At 45.7% G+C, this 13,132-nt stretch overlaps 1 protein-coding gene across 1 annotated transcript; it reads left to right on the plus strand.

The window, feature by feature from the left end:
* The first annotated feature begins 584 nt into the window (after positions 1–584).
* Positions 585–11,485, plus strand: LOC140264840 (pre-B-cell leukemia transcription factor 4-like). Its single transcript, XM_072360742.1, has 9 exons — positions 585–826; positions 3,585–3,658; positions 7,256–7,497; positions 7,895–8,085; positions 8,453–8,588; positions 9,203–9,359; positions 9,511–9,617; positions 10,058–10,144; positions 11,140–11,485. Exons 1-9 carry the CDS (start codon positions 615–617, stop codon positions 11,230–11,232), a joined length of 1,299 nt encoding a protein of 432 aa, XP_072216843.1. The 5' UTR covers positions 585–614; the 3' UTR covers positions 11,233–11,485.
* Positions 11,486–13,132: the final 1,647 nt, after the last annotated feature.

Genomic DNA, 13,132 nt, shown 5'->3' on the forward strand with positions numbered 1-13,132 from the left:
CCTCTGACCCCTTATCAGTCCTCTGATCCCTTATCAATACCCTGATCCCTTATCAAGTCCCTGATCCCTTATTCATACTCTGATCTCTTATCAATAACCCGATCCCTTATCAATCCTCTGATCCCTTATCAATCCCTTGATCTCTTATCAATCCCACGCCCCCCCCTTACCAATCCTTTGTCTCCCTTATCAACCCTCTGATCCCTTACGAACCCCTTGCCCCCCCCCGACCAATCCCTTGATCTCTTATCAACCCCTTATCATTCACACGGGGTCCGTTCCATCCCGACCCCTTCCATCTCCACACCGCGTTGGCGATGCAGAAGTTCCCTCCCGCCGTGCCTCGCAGAACCCCCTGAAGTCCCCCTATCAGACCCCCCCCCATGACGTCATTATGACGTCATGCGCGGGCGTATCCCGAACCGATGGGCGTGGTCAGCACACGGGGGCGTGGCCTACACATTGTGGGCGTGGCCAAAGAAGTGGGCGTGGCTTAACGGAGGGGGCGTCTCTGCGTTTGTGGGCGTGGCCAAGAGGGGCCGGTGGGCGTGGCCTCGTCCCAAAGGTGGGCGTGGCTTCGGGGCCCTGTTGTCTCCGCTCCCCCATCGGCGGCCATGGAGGAACCTTCGCGGTTGATGGCACCGCACGGAACCGGGGTGACCCTCCAAGGGGGTCTCCCTCCGGGGGCTCCCAACCCTCCTACAGCTACTTCGGGTGATCCCAGCTCTCTGGTTCCCCCGGGCCCTCCTCCCACTCACGATACGGGTGACGTTCTGCAGCAGATTATGGCCATCACCGATCAAAGCTTGGATGAGGCCCAGGCGAGGTAACGGGGGTCCCGTTCAGCCCAATAGAGGCAGCTGGGGGGGGGGGAGTGGGGGTCGACTGTAGGGATAGCCCCCCCACACACCCCTCCCCCCTTCCCCACCCCCCTCACTCTGGGCAGCGATGGGACCCCCTCGGTGGAGCCGTTGTGGGGATACGGGCCGGTTCGGTGCCGGTTCGGTGCCGGTTCGATGCCGGTTCGGTGCCGGTTCGACGCTCCTGCAGCCTCCCGTCGTGACTCAGCTGTGTTCTATCGGGACTGTCGCGATAGAGGAGCTGTGGGGTGAGAACTGGGGGCTGTGGGGATGGATTTCCCTTCCCCCCCCCCCCCCTCGTTTTGGGCCGTGGTACAACGGTTGGGGTTTGGGTCGGGGCTATGGGGCGGTTTGCTGTTGGTTCCGTGCTCCTACAGCCCCGTGTTATGACTCAGCTGTGTTCTGTCGGGACTATCGCGATAGGAGATGGAGGCTGCGGGGCTCGACCCGCACTCGGGGCCGTGGTATAGAGACGGTATAGAGTGGGACAGAGTTTGGGTTGGGGATATGGGGCTGGTTCTGGGTGTTCCTACAGCCCGGTGCTGCGACCCAGCTGTGTTCTGGCAGCACTATCGCGATAGATGGGGGTTACTCAGCTGGGCTCTGTCGGGACTGTCGCCATAGGGTGTCCCCATGGGGTATCCTTGGGGTATCCTGTGGTTCCGAATGGCATCGGTTCTGTCTGTCCATCTGCCCTTCCTTCTGGCCTTCCCTCCTTCCTGTGTGTCCTATATGGGTTCAGGCTGGGTCCTATATGGTTTCCAGCTATATCCTATATGTTTTCCAGCTATGTCCTATATGGTTTCCAGCTATATCCTATATGTTTTCCAGCTATGTCCTATATGGTTTCCAGCTATATCCTATATGGTTTCCAGCAGTGTCCTATATGGTTTCCAGCTATATCCTATATGGTTTCCAGCAGTGTCCTATATGGTTTCCAGCTATATCCTGTATGGTTTCCAGCTATGTCCTATATGGTTTCCAGCTATATCCTATATGGTTTCCAGCAGTGTCCTATATGGTTTCCAGCTATGTCCTATATGGTTTCCAGCTATGTCCTATATGGTTTCCAGCTATGTCCTATATGGTTTCCAGCTATGTCCTATATGGGTTCCAGCTATGTCCTATATGGGTTCCAGCTATGTCCTATATGGGTTCCAGCTATATCCTATATGGTTTCCAGCTATATCCTATATGGTTTCCAGCTATGTCCTATATGGGTTCAGGCTGTGTTCTGGGTTGGTTCTGTCTGTGTTCCATATAGGTTCAGGCTGTGTTCTATATATGGTTTCTAGTTGTGTTCTGGGTTGGTTCTGTCTGTGTTCCATATAGGTTCAGGCTGTGTCCTGTATGGTTTCCAGCTATATCCTGTATGGTTTCCAGCAGTGTCCTATATGGTTTCCAGCTATATCCTATATGGGTTCAGGTTGTGTTCTGAGTTGGTTCCAGCTGTGTTCCATATAGGTTCAGGCTGTGTCCTATATGGGTTCCAGCTATATCCTATATGGTTTCCAGCTGTGTTCTGGGTTGGTTCTGTCTGTGTTCCATGTAGGTTCAGGCTGTGTCCTATATAGTTTCCAGCTATATCCTATATGGGTTCAGGCTGTGTTCTGGGTTGGTTCTGTCTGTGTTCCATGTAGGTTCTGTCTGTGTTCTATATATGGTTTCCAGCTATATCCTATATGGGTTCAGGCTGTGTTCTGGGTTGGTTCTGTCTGTGTTCCACATAGGTTCAGGATATGCCCTATATAGTTTCCAGCTATATCCTATATGGTTTCCAGCTATATCCTATATGGGTTCAGGCTGTGTTCTGGGTTGGTTCTTTCTGTGTTCCATATAGGTTCAGGCTGTGTCCTGTATGGTTCCTGGCTGTGTCCTATATGGATTTCATCTCTGTTCAGGCTGGTTCCAGCTATGTTCTATATGGTTTTGATCTGTGTCTTATATTGGTTCCAGCTGTGTTCTAGGTTGGTTCTACCTGTGTCCTATATGGTTTCAGGCTGTGCCCTATATAGTTTCCAGTTGTGTTCCTGGTTGGTTCTGGCTGGTTTCCATATTGGTTCTACCTGTGTTCTGGATGGTTTGGATCCATGTCATATACTGATTCCAGTTGTGTTCCAGGTTGGTTCCAGCTGTGTTCTGTATTGATTCCAGCTGTGTTCCAGGTTGACTGTGGTTGTGTCCTATATAGTCTTGGTCTGCATCCTATATTGGTTCCAGCTGTGTCCTATATTGGTTCCAGCTGTGTTCCAGGTTGGTTCCAGCTGTGTACTGTGTTGATCCCAGCTATGTTCTGTATTGATCCCAGTTGTGTTCCAGGTTGGTTCCAGCTGTGTCCTATATTGGTTCCAACTGTGTTCCAGGCTGGTTCCAGCTGTGTCCTATATTGGTTCCAGTTGTGTTCCAGGTTGGTTCCAGTTGTGTTCCAGGTTGGTTCCAACTGTGTCGTATATTGATTCCAGCTGTGTTCTGTATTGATTCCAGCTGTGTTCCAGGTTGGTTCCAGCTGTGTTCTGTATTGATTCCAGCTGTGTTCCAGGTTGGTTCCATCCGTGCCTTACCCTGATCACTTTATATCTGTGTTCTGGGTTTCGTTCCAGGTTATTCCTCCTCTTTGCATTTTCCCAGCAGCAAAACTAAGTGGTTTTTTTTGTTTTGTTTTGTTTTGTTCCTTTTTCCTCCTTTTTTTTATACAGAATTTCTGCCTTTCTTTTTTTGCTGCAGGAAACACGCCCTGAACTGCCATAGGATGAAGCCTGCTCTGTTCAGCGTGCTCTGCGAGATCAAGGAGAAAACAGGTGAGCTAATGTCATTCCTACACCCATTTCCCACCCCCAAAACACCACTTTTTCCCCCCAAAAATGCCATCCCACGTTCAGTTTTGCTCTTGTTCTCCACGTTTGCCCAATGGGGTTCTGTGACTTCTGCTGTTTGTCATCATGCCTTATCGGTGCTTATTTGGGGGCAAATGGGTTTCGGTTTTGAGTCCTGTGTTCCTATATACAGATGGGGTCCTATAAGGACAGTCATATCTTCATATATATGAATGAGGTTCTATGGATGGGGTCATATATTGTATATATATACGAATGGGGTCCTATGAATAAGATCATCTATTTTGTACAAGTGAAGGTGGTCCTACAAACATGGTCATATATTCATATTGATGAATACAGCCCTACAAATAGAGTCCTGTATTCCTATATGTGTACATGGCCCTACGAATACAGTCATGTATTCACATCTATATGATCGGGGTCCTGTGAATTATGGTCTTATCTTTATACATGCATGAATATGGTCCTACAAAGATGGTCATATCTTCATATATATGGAGATGGTCTTATGAATACGGTCATATGTTCCTATATATGAATATGGCCCTACAAATACAATCTACTCTTCCTCTGTGATGTGATTCTTTGTCCCCCCCAGGCTCGTATGTTTTGGTACCCATCCCCAAAAAGGAAAAAGACAAAACAACACACCCACATCTTAATTAATATTAATTAGGATGGCGTAGGGAACCCGACTTATGGATTAAAGACACAGGAGCGGGGCCTGGTGGGTGATGGGTGGGCTGTGGGGACTCTGTGGGGTTTGGAATGTTGAATAAAACATGGTTTCCTCCTCCTCCCCCCCTTGAGGGTCATCCATGGAGTGGTTGGGTTGGAAGGGTCCTTGTAGGTCAACTGTGGGGTGGTTGAAATGGATGGGTCTGTATAGGTGAACTGTGGGGCTGTTGGGTTGGAAGGGTCCTTATGGGTCAACCATGGAGTGGTTGGGTTGGAAGAGTCCTTACAGGTCATCCATTGAATGGTTGGGTTGGAAGGGTCCTTACAGGTCATTCCTGGAGTAGTTGGGTTGGCAAGGTCCTTATGGGTCAACCATGGAGTGGTTGGGTTGGAAGGGTCCTTATGGGTCAACCATGGAGTGGTTGGGTTGGACAGGTCCTTGTGGGTCAAGCAGGGAATGATCCTATATTCTGTAGGTGGGTCAGTGATTGGACTTACGGTCTTAGAGGTCTTTTCCAACCTTAATGAATCCATGAATGGATGCAGTTGGACCCGATGATCTTCAAGGTCTTTTCCAACCCTAACGATTCTACCATTCCAAAATCCCACCCCAACACTCAATACCAAGATCTGACCCCCAAATCCAGCCCCAAAATCCAACCCCAAAACATGTTTGACGGACAGACTTGATGATCCTGGACCTCATTTCCGACCTCGCTGATTCTTTGCTTCTGCTGCCCCGAGGATTTACTTCGAGTCGGTATAAACTCAGCTCTCCTTTCACCTGACAGTTCCAATGCTTGAGTCAGAGCTCAACATTCAGAGCCGACGTATTGGCTGGCAAAGGCTGTTTCTTCTTTTGGGGTTAGAATGGTACATCCAAAGCTTTCCATTCCCTTGAATTACTCCATCGGTGAGCAGCTCCCATTCATGATTTTCCAGGAGGGATCAATTGGATCTGGGTACACCGATCTGCTCGGGTTAATATTAGTGATACCATCTGGGAAAACACCTTTGTGTTCTTTGTAGGTATTCTGTACTTAGGATGGTACAAATAGTTCAATTCTGGCCCTAAAATGCCCTTCTACAAAGGGGAAGCCAACCAATCTACATCCAATGGGTGGAAAAACTTGGCTCTTCTGCATTATTTGCTCCCTTCTGCAAAGGGGGGGGGGGAGGAAAGAAAACAACCCAATAAAACTCACAGCCAAGCGTGCACCGCTTATTTTGGTACCACTAACCTCATTACAGAACCACAAACCTCTTAATTAATGACATGCAAAATAGATGGCCGTGATTGCATTTGCATACTGAGGCTTCAACACCTTAGGCTGCGATGCGGTTTAATTAAGGATTAATTAGAAACGGTGGGAATTTCACGTCAGTTAGGGTAGTGGTTTTGCATATTTGACAGATCTCAGTAGGGGATGCGCAGGAAAGCAGGGAATTCGTGATTTCTTGTGTGTAAAGAGAAGCAATGAGTTACGTGGTCCGTGAGTTTCTTTAGTTGTGATGAACTTATAGGGGGTGAACTACGGGGTTGAAAGTGCAACTCATTAATGCTAATTAACTCCTCTCTAGTTTCTTGCTAGCCCCAGCCAACCGGATTCTCCCCTTGAGGTCGTGGGAGTGCTTTATTCAGCAGCCAACTTGAGATGAGCTGATGCGTAATTGATGATAACGAATGTCTAATTACCATCATTAGACGGGTGACATAAAATTAAGCTGCAGCTGGGAGCTCGACTCCAACACGAGGTGTGCTGATGTGCACCGCAGCGTGTGCAAGGAGATGAGAATGTGGCACCCAGGCTCCTCTTCCACAGCAATGACGCTTCCCAGCCCAAATAGTTTCATGTGAGCTTTGTCAGAGTGAGGAGTGCTCTTCTGGGGGGGCTTTGGGGTCCCTTCCAACCCAACTGTGCTGTGGTTCTGTGGTTCTGTGATCTTTAAGGACCTTTCTAACCCAACCCAACCCAACCCCATTCCACAGTTCTGTGATCTTTAAGGACCTTTCCAATGCATCCTGTGGTTCTGTGATCTTCAAGGACCCTTCCAACCCAACCCATTGTATGGTTCTGTATGGACCTTTCCAACCAAACTCCATCCCACAGCTCTGTAATCTTTAAGGACCTTTCCAGCCCAACTCCATCCCACGGTTCTGTAATCTTTAAGGACCATTCCAACCCAACCCATTCTATGATTCTGTGGTCTTCAAGATTCCTTTCAACCCAGCCCCATTCTATGGTTCTGTGATCTTTAAGGACCTTTCCAACCCAACCCCATTCTATGGTTCCTTGATCTTTAAGGACCTTTCCAACCCAACCCAACCCCATTCTACAGTTCTTTGATCTTCAAGGACCCATCCAACCCAACCCATTCTGTCTTCCCACAGTTCTGTGTTGTCAGATGGCACTGGAATATCCCTTTGTTCTCTTTGGATCTGGTGTCCATCGCTGTGTGATCAACACAGATTTCCTCCTGAATCCAATCCACTGCTCATTAAATTGCCTCACAGTTAACATCCAATTAAAAGCCAGAAAGCTCCTGGTGATACCCTACATCAAGCAGCCCTCGGGTATCGATTTCAGCATCATCCTACATCAATGTGGTGTTCATTTCAGTCCCCAGGTGCAGAAATACAGCGGCTGTAGCAGCTCAGGTGCATTCCATCCACCTCCCATAGTCTGCCTTTACCATCCCGTTGCCCATTTCTCCCTCTGATCCCTGTTTTCTCTATAGACACCTTCATTAAACTCTCCTTCTTTCCTCGACCTGGAGATAGAAGTCGGCTAAAAACAGTCTTTAAATGCTCTACCATTGAAGCGGACACTCTCCCTTACCTGGAAATAACCTTTTGATTCCCTCTTTATATCTACCCAGTGTTAAGTATTCGTGGTATTCAGGAAGAAGACCCCCCCGATGCCCAACTAATGAGACTAGATAACATGTTGCTGGCGGAGGGCGTCTCCGGCCCCGAGAAAAGAGGAAGAGGAGCACCAATGGCTGTAGCAGCAACACCAGGTGGCTGTCCAAATGACAATAGCATTGAGCACTCTGACTACAGGGCCAAGCTGTCACAGATCCGACAGATATACCACTCTGAGCTAGAGAAATATGAACAGGTGATCTTTCTGCATGGAAGAGTTTTTATCATCTCAATTGAAATATAACCTCCCCTTTTTTTCCTCCCCCCCCTTTCCCCCCTTTGGTGTTGGTTTTAAGGATGGAGCAGGAGGCGAAATGAGTTCAGTTCGACGCGAGGTTATTCACGTTTTGTTTTGAGAACTTAGCGTTGCAGGAATAAGATGAAATAGAGGGACCGGACATCAGACTAAAGATAATTAACGTCTCATTGGTTTTTGTTATGGTATTTAAGAGTAAATACGAATAAAGCCGAAAGTCCTCTGTTGGGTTTTTGTTGTTGTTTTTTTTTTTGTTTGGATATGTTCTCTTGTTGAAGGGGGGGAATTAATTTGGGGGTGTTTTATCGTTTCTCGATACCAGTATCTTCACTTTCAGGCCTGCAGCGAATTCACCACCCACGTCATGAACCTGCTCAGGGAACAGAGCCGGACGAGACCCATTTCTCCCAAAGAAATCGAGCGGATGGTGAACATCATCCACGGCAAATTCAGCACCATCCAGATGCAGCTGAAGCAGAGCACGTGCGAGGCGGTGATGATCCTCCGCTCACGCTTCCTTGATGCGAGGTACAATGAAAAGTGGCAACGGGTGCTTAAATCCAGGCTTCGTTTCTCGCTCAGTGCCAATAATTGCATTGAAAGCCTCATTCCCGGCACTGTTAGTTTCAATGGTAATATCTGATGGGTCATTGTCCATGCTGAGGTTACTTACCTTGGCATAAACACGTTAAAAACGGCGTGGAATTGAATACATTCTTCCTCAAACCTCAATAGTTCATAGTAGACTCATAGCTCGTGGGTCTTACCTTGGCATAAACACGTTAAAAACGGTGTGGAATTGAATACATTCCTCCTCAAACCTCAATAGTTCAGAGCAGACCCACAGCTCGCGGTCTACGAGGCTCAAATAGAAACAGTTGTGGTTTCCCAACAGGCGTAAACGGCGTAACTTCAGCAAGCAGGCAACAGAAGTGCTGAACGAGTATTTCTATTCTCATCTGAGCAATCCTTACCCCAGCGAAGAGGCCAAAGAGGAGCTCGCCAAGAAGGGTGGCATCACCGTTTCGCAGGTAGGGAGAGGTTGATCTGGAATGATGGCTTCTTTCTTTGAGTCTTTGAATGGTTAAGGTTGGGAAAGACCATTAAGATGGGCCGAGTGACTGTTAAGGATCCCCATCCGACTCCAGTGGTTCGGTGGTTCCATGAAATCTAGCCTTGATTCGTCTAAGAAATGCCATATGAGCAAAACAGGCCCCCAGTCGTGGCCAAGTTGAGCTTTAGGGGCACAAAAACAAGCGAGCTAAGGGGAACTTGAAGCAAAGCTCTGTAAGTTAGGGGATGAAGGGTGGAAAAGTGTTCTCAGTCAGATGAAGGCGTAAAGAAAAGCAAGGGACAATGGGAATAACCTGACAGACAACATCGAGGGCAGCTGGGAGCTCCAACAAGAGCAATGATTGATGAACATGAGAATCGATCTCAGACCATATCTGAGTTCTGCCGGGTCATCCCCTATAGGCGGTAATAGGTTGTAGTTGACGGTACTAAAAGAAAACAATGAACATTTACGTTGTTCCAAAGGGTTTATCTGCTTGAACCCTACTATAAAACTTTGTTTTTGCTGCCGAGTTGTCAACGTAACGGAGAATGGGATGGTTTGAATGGTAACAGGGCTGTAAATCTCCAGGTTTCCAACTGGTTCGGTAACAAAAGAATTCGGTACAAGAAGAACATGGGGAAGTTCCAAGAAGAAGCCAACATTTACGCTGCCAAAACAGCAGTGGATGCAACCAACGTTGTGGCTCAGGGCAACCGGGCAAACTCCCCATCGACACCAAATTCGGGTGAGGAAAAAGCACTTTGGAAGTTTCCATTTCCAATGGTTGGAAACGCGCTCAAAGGATAAAAAGAAAACAAAATACATGTTGTTTTGTTGTTGTTTTTTTTTTTTTTGCATTGAATCTTTGTTGTTTGTTTTGTTTTGTTGTGATTCAGCTTCTTCTGGCTCTTTTAAGATGACCAATTCCGGAGATTCGTTCATTAATTTGCAGTCGTTGACCTCCTACCAGAGCTCCCCGGTGGGTGGCAATGTGCAGTCACAGGTGAGCAGCTCATTTCCATTATTATTACTATTACTATTACTATTACTATTATTATTATTATTAGAGCAGTTTCTTTTAATAATCACATAAGGATGATTTTCTTTTCCCTTCGGAGTCAGATTTGTGAAACAAACCCATTGAAATGCGTGTTTTTGGGGAGTTTTTGTGTTGTTGAAATCAAACTCTTAAGACTGAGACCCGAGTTGACTTATTGGTGTCCTTCCACCCTTCAGATTTACATCAACAAATCGGTGTTGGCTTGTTTGAGGGTCTCTGTATAAATAGAACTTGATGGGGGGTGGTTATAGCAGTATTAACGGCATTGATTTACAGTTATTTTTAATAGAACAGGCATATCCTGCTTGCAATACCTGCTTCTTATGACTTGTCCTTATTTCTTTCTCCCCTCCTTCGTGTTGTCCCACGGGATCTTGTTGCAGATGGATTCCTTGCACCATGTCATACACCAGACAGGAAGATATGACACCATTGTGGGGAATCCTTTGTACACGACGCAGCGCATCGACGTAAGATGTCCCAGGGTTTTCATTCATCCCATCTCCGATGCGGGTTTTGCTCTCAGTAGGGATCTACTGGATCAGTAGGGATCTACCTGTGAATAAGGCCTAGTTTTGCTCTCAGTAGGGATCTACTGGATCAGTAGGGATCTACCTGTGAATAAGGCCTAGTTTTGCTCTCAGTAGGGATCTACTGGATCAGTAGGGATCTACCTGCGAATAAGTCCTAGTTTTGCTCTCAGTAGGGATCTACTGGATCAGTAGGGATCTACCTGTGAATAAGCCCTAGTTTTGCTCTCAGTAGGGACCTACTGGATCAGTAGGGATCAGTAGGCCGGAATAGTTGTTCAAAGGGTCCTTGCAGATCAACTGAGGAGTGGTTGGATTCAGAGTGTCCTTACAGGTCAACTGAGGAGTGGTTGGGTTCAAAGGGTCCTTAAGGGACAACCAGGGAGCAGTTGGGTTCAAAGGGTCCTTACAGGTCAACTGAGAAGTGGTTGGATTCAGAGGGTCCTTGCAGGTCAACTGAGGAATGGTTGGGTTCAAAAGGTCCTTAGAGGTCAGCTGTGGAGCAGTTCAATTCAAAGGGTCCTTGCAGGTCAACTGAGGAGTGGTTGGGTCCAGAGGGTCCTTACAGGTCAGTTGTGGATCAGTCGGGTTCAGAGGGTCCTTGCAGGTCAACTGTGGATCAGTTGGGTTCAAAGGGTCCTTGCAGGTCAACTGAAGTGTGATTGGATTCAAAGGGTCCTTGCAGGTCAACCAGGGAGCGGTTGGGTTCAAAGGGTCCTTGCAGGTCAACTGTGGAGTGATTGGATTCAAAGTGTCCTTGCAGGTCAACCAGGGAGTGGTTGGGTTCAAAGGGTCCTTGCAGGTCAACTGTGGATCAGTCAGGTTCAACAGGTCCTTACAGGTCAACAGTGAAGCGTTTGGGGGTAGAAAGGTCCTTACAGGTCAACCACGTTCTGTCCCCCTATTTCTAATAGAAACATCTGCTTCACCTACAGGCAAATGGCAGCTGGCAGGACCCGACCACCCCTTCATCCATCACCTCACCCGCAGGAGACCCCGGAAGCGTTAATTCCGACGCGTCCAATTAAGTCGTTAGGACCTTAATGATGATGAGAGGAAAGAGGTCGTTAGTGTCATTTGTCAGTGTTGCTCTTTTCGCCCGTTAATTGATGAACGTGACACAGCCAATTACCTCAGCCCAACCCCGGAACCAATAGAAGATTGTGACGATGATGATGATGATGATGATGAAGGACACCTCTCTACCTCTCAGCTGAGTTCTTTTTGCTTATTATGGGATGTGAAAGGACTTCATTCTTCCTCACCAAACTTGGGGTTGTTTTTTTGGGGGGTTTATTTTCGGTTTTTTAACCAAATTTGGGTTGATTTTTTGGGGGTTTATTTTTCATTATTTAACCAAATTTGGATTCTGAGTTTTTTTGGGTTTATTTTTCATTATTTAACCAAATATGGGTTTTTTGGGGGGTTTTTCATTTTTTAACCAAATTTGGGTTGATTTTTAGTGTTTATTTTTCGTTTTTTAACCAAATTTGGGTTGTTTTTTGGGGGGTTTATTTTTCATTTTTTAACCAAATTTGGGTTGATTTTTTTGTGTTTGTTTTTTGCTTTTTAACCAAATTTGGGTTGATTTTTTTGAGTTTATTTTTGGCTTTTTAACCAAATTTGGGTTGTTTTTCGGGGTTTATTTTTCATTATTTAACCAAATGTGGGTTGATTTTTTTGGGTTTATTTTTCATTATTTAACCAAATGTGGGTTGTTTTTTTGGGTTTATTTTTCATTTTTTAACCAAATATGGGTTGATTTTTTTGGGTTTATTTTTCACTTTTTAACCAAATTTGGGTTGATTTTTTTGTGTTTGTTTTTTGCTTTTTAACCAAATTTGGGTTGGTTTTTTTGAGTTTATTTTTCATTTTTTAACCAAATGTGTGGGTTTTTTTGTGTGTGTGGGGGGCTATTTTTCGTTTTTTAACCAAATTTGGGTTGTTTTGGGGGGTTTATTTTTCACTTTTTAACCAAATTTGGGTTGTTTTCTTGGGCTTATTTTTCGCTTTTTAACCAAATTTGGGTTGATTTTTTGAGTTTATTTTAGGCTTTTTAACCAAATCTGGGTTGATTTTTTTGGGTTTATTTTTCACTTTTTAACCAAATTTGGGTTGATTTTTTTGGGCTTATTTTTCATTTTTTTTTTTTTTTAACCAAATTTGGGTTGTTTTTTGGGGGGTTTATTTTTCACTTTCTAACCAAATTTGGGATATTTTGGGGTTTGTTTTTTTTGTTTTTTAACCAAATCTGGGTTGATTTTTTGGGTTTATTTTTCACTTTTTAACCAAATTTGGGTTGATTTTTTTGGGCTTATTTTTCATTTTTTTTTTAACCAATTTTGAGTTGTTTTTTGGGGTTTATTTTTCACTTTTTAACCAAATTTGGGATATTTTGGGGTTTGTTTTTTTGTTTCTTAACCAAATTTGGGTTGATTTTTGGGGGGTTTATTCTTCCTTTTATAACCAAATGTGGGTTGATTTTTTTAGCTTGCTTTTTCATTTTATTTTCCCCCAATTTGGGTTGTTTTTGGGATAATTTTGCGGGTTTTTTTTGGGTTGCTTTCTACCTTTTTCCTGCATTTTGTTCTTTTTAGCAGCGATTTGTCGCTCTAAGAACCTCAGTCTCTCTCTCCTGAAGGACACAAAGGACTCATTGAACCCCCCCCCGGAGCCTTTTTTTACCGCCATCTTTCCGTCCGAGCTGATGGATCCCAACCAGGGCCCCCCCTCGTGTCATGGTTGGCGTTTCGACCCCCCCCGCTCATTTTATAGACGAAAAGCAGCTTTTTGGGCCTAAAAAACCCCCCTTTAAACCCCTCCCCACCCCCCTTCAACCCCAACCCTTGTTTTATGTGCATCCCCAACGCTGTTAAAACACATAAAACCCTCCTCTTTCAGGCGGGGTTTTATCAAAGATAATAAACT

The sequence above is a fragment of the Excalfactoria chinensis genome, unplaced genomic scaffold, assembly GCF_039878825.1.
Source record: "Excalfactoria chinensis isolate bCotChi1 unplaced genomic scaffold, bCotChi1.hap2 Scaffold_326, whole genome shotgun sequence".
NCBI classification, from domain to species: Eukaryota; Metazoa; Chordata; class Aves; order Galliformes; family Phasianidae; genus Excalfactoria; species Excalfactoria chinensis.

What these genes read in the sequence shown, in the direction of transcription:
- LOC140264840 (XM_072360742.1), top strand. Translation starts at nt 615, where the DNA reads ATGGAGGAACCTTCGCGGTTGATGGCACCGCACGGAACCGGGGTGACC. An exon ending in AGCTAGAGAAATATGAACAG is followed by an intron (nt 7,498 to 7,894) that starts GTGATCTTTCTG and finishes CTTCACTTTCAG; the next exon opens with GCCTGCAGCGAATTCACCAC. An exon ending in CCCATCGACACCAAATTCGG is followed by an intron (nt 9,360 to 9,510) that starts GTGAGGAAAAAG and finishes GTTGTGATTCAG; the next exon opens with CTTCTTCTGGCTCTTTTAAG.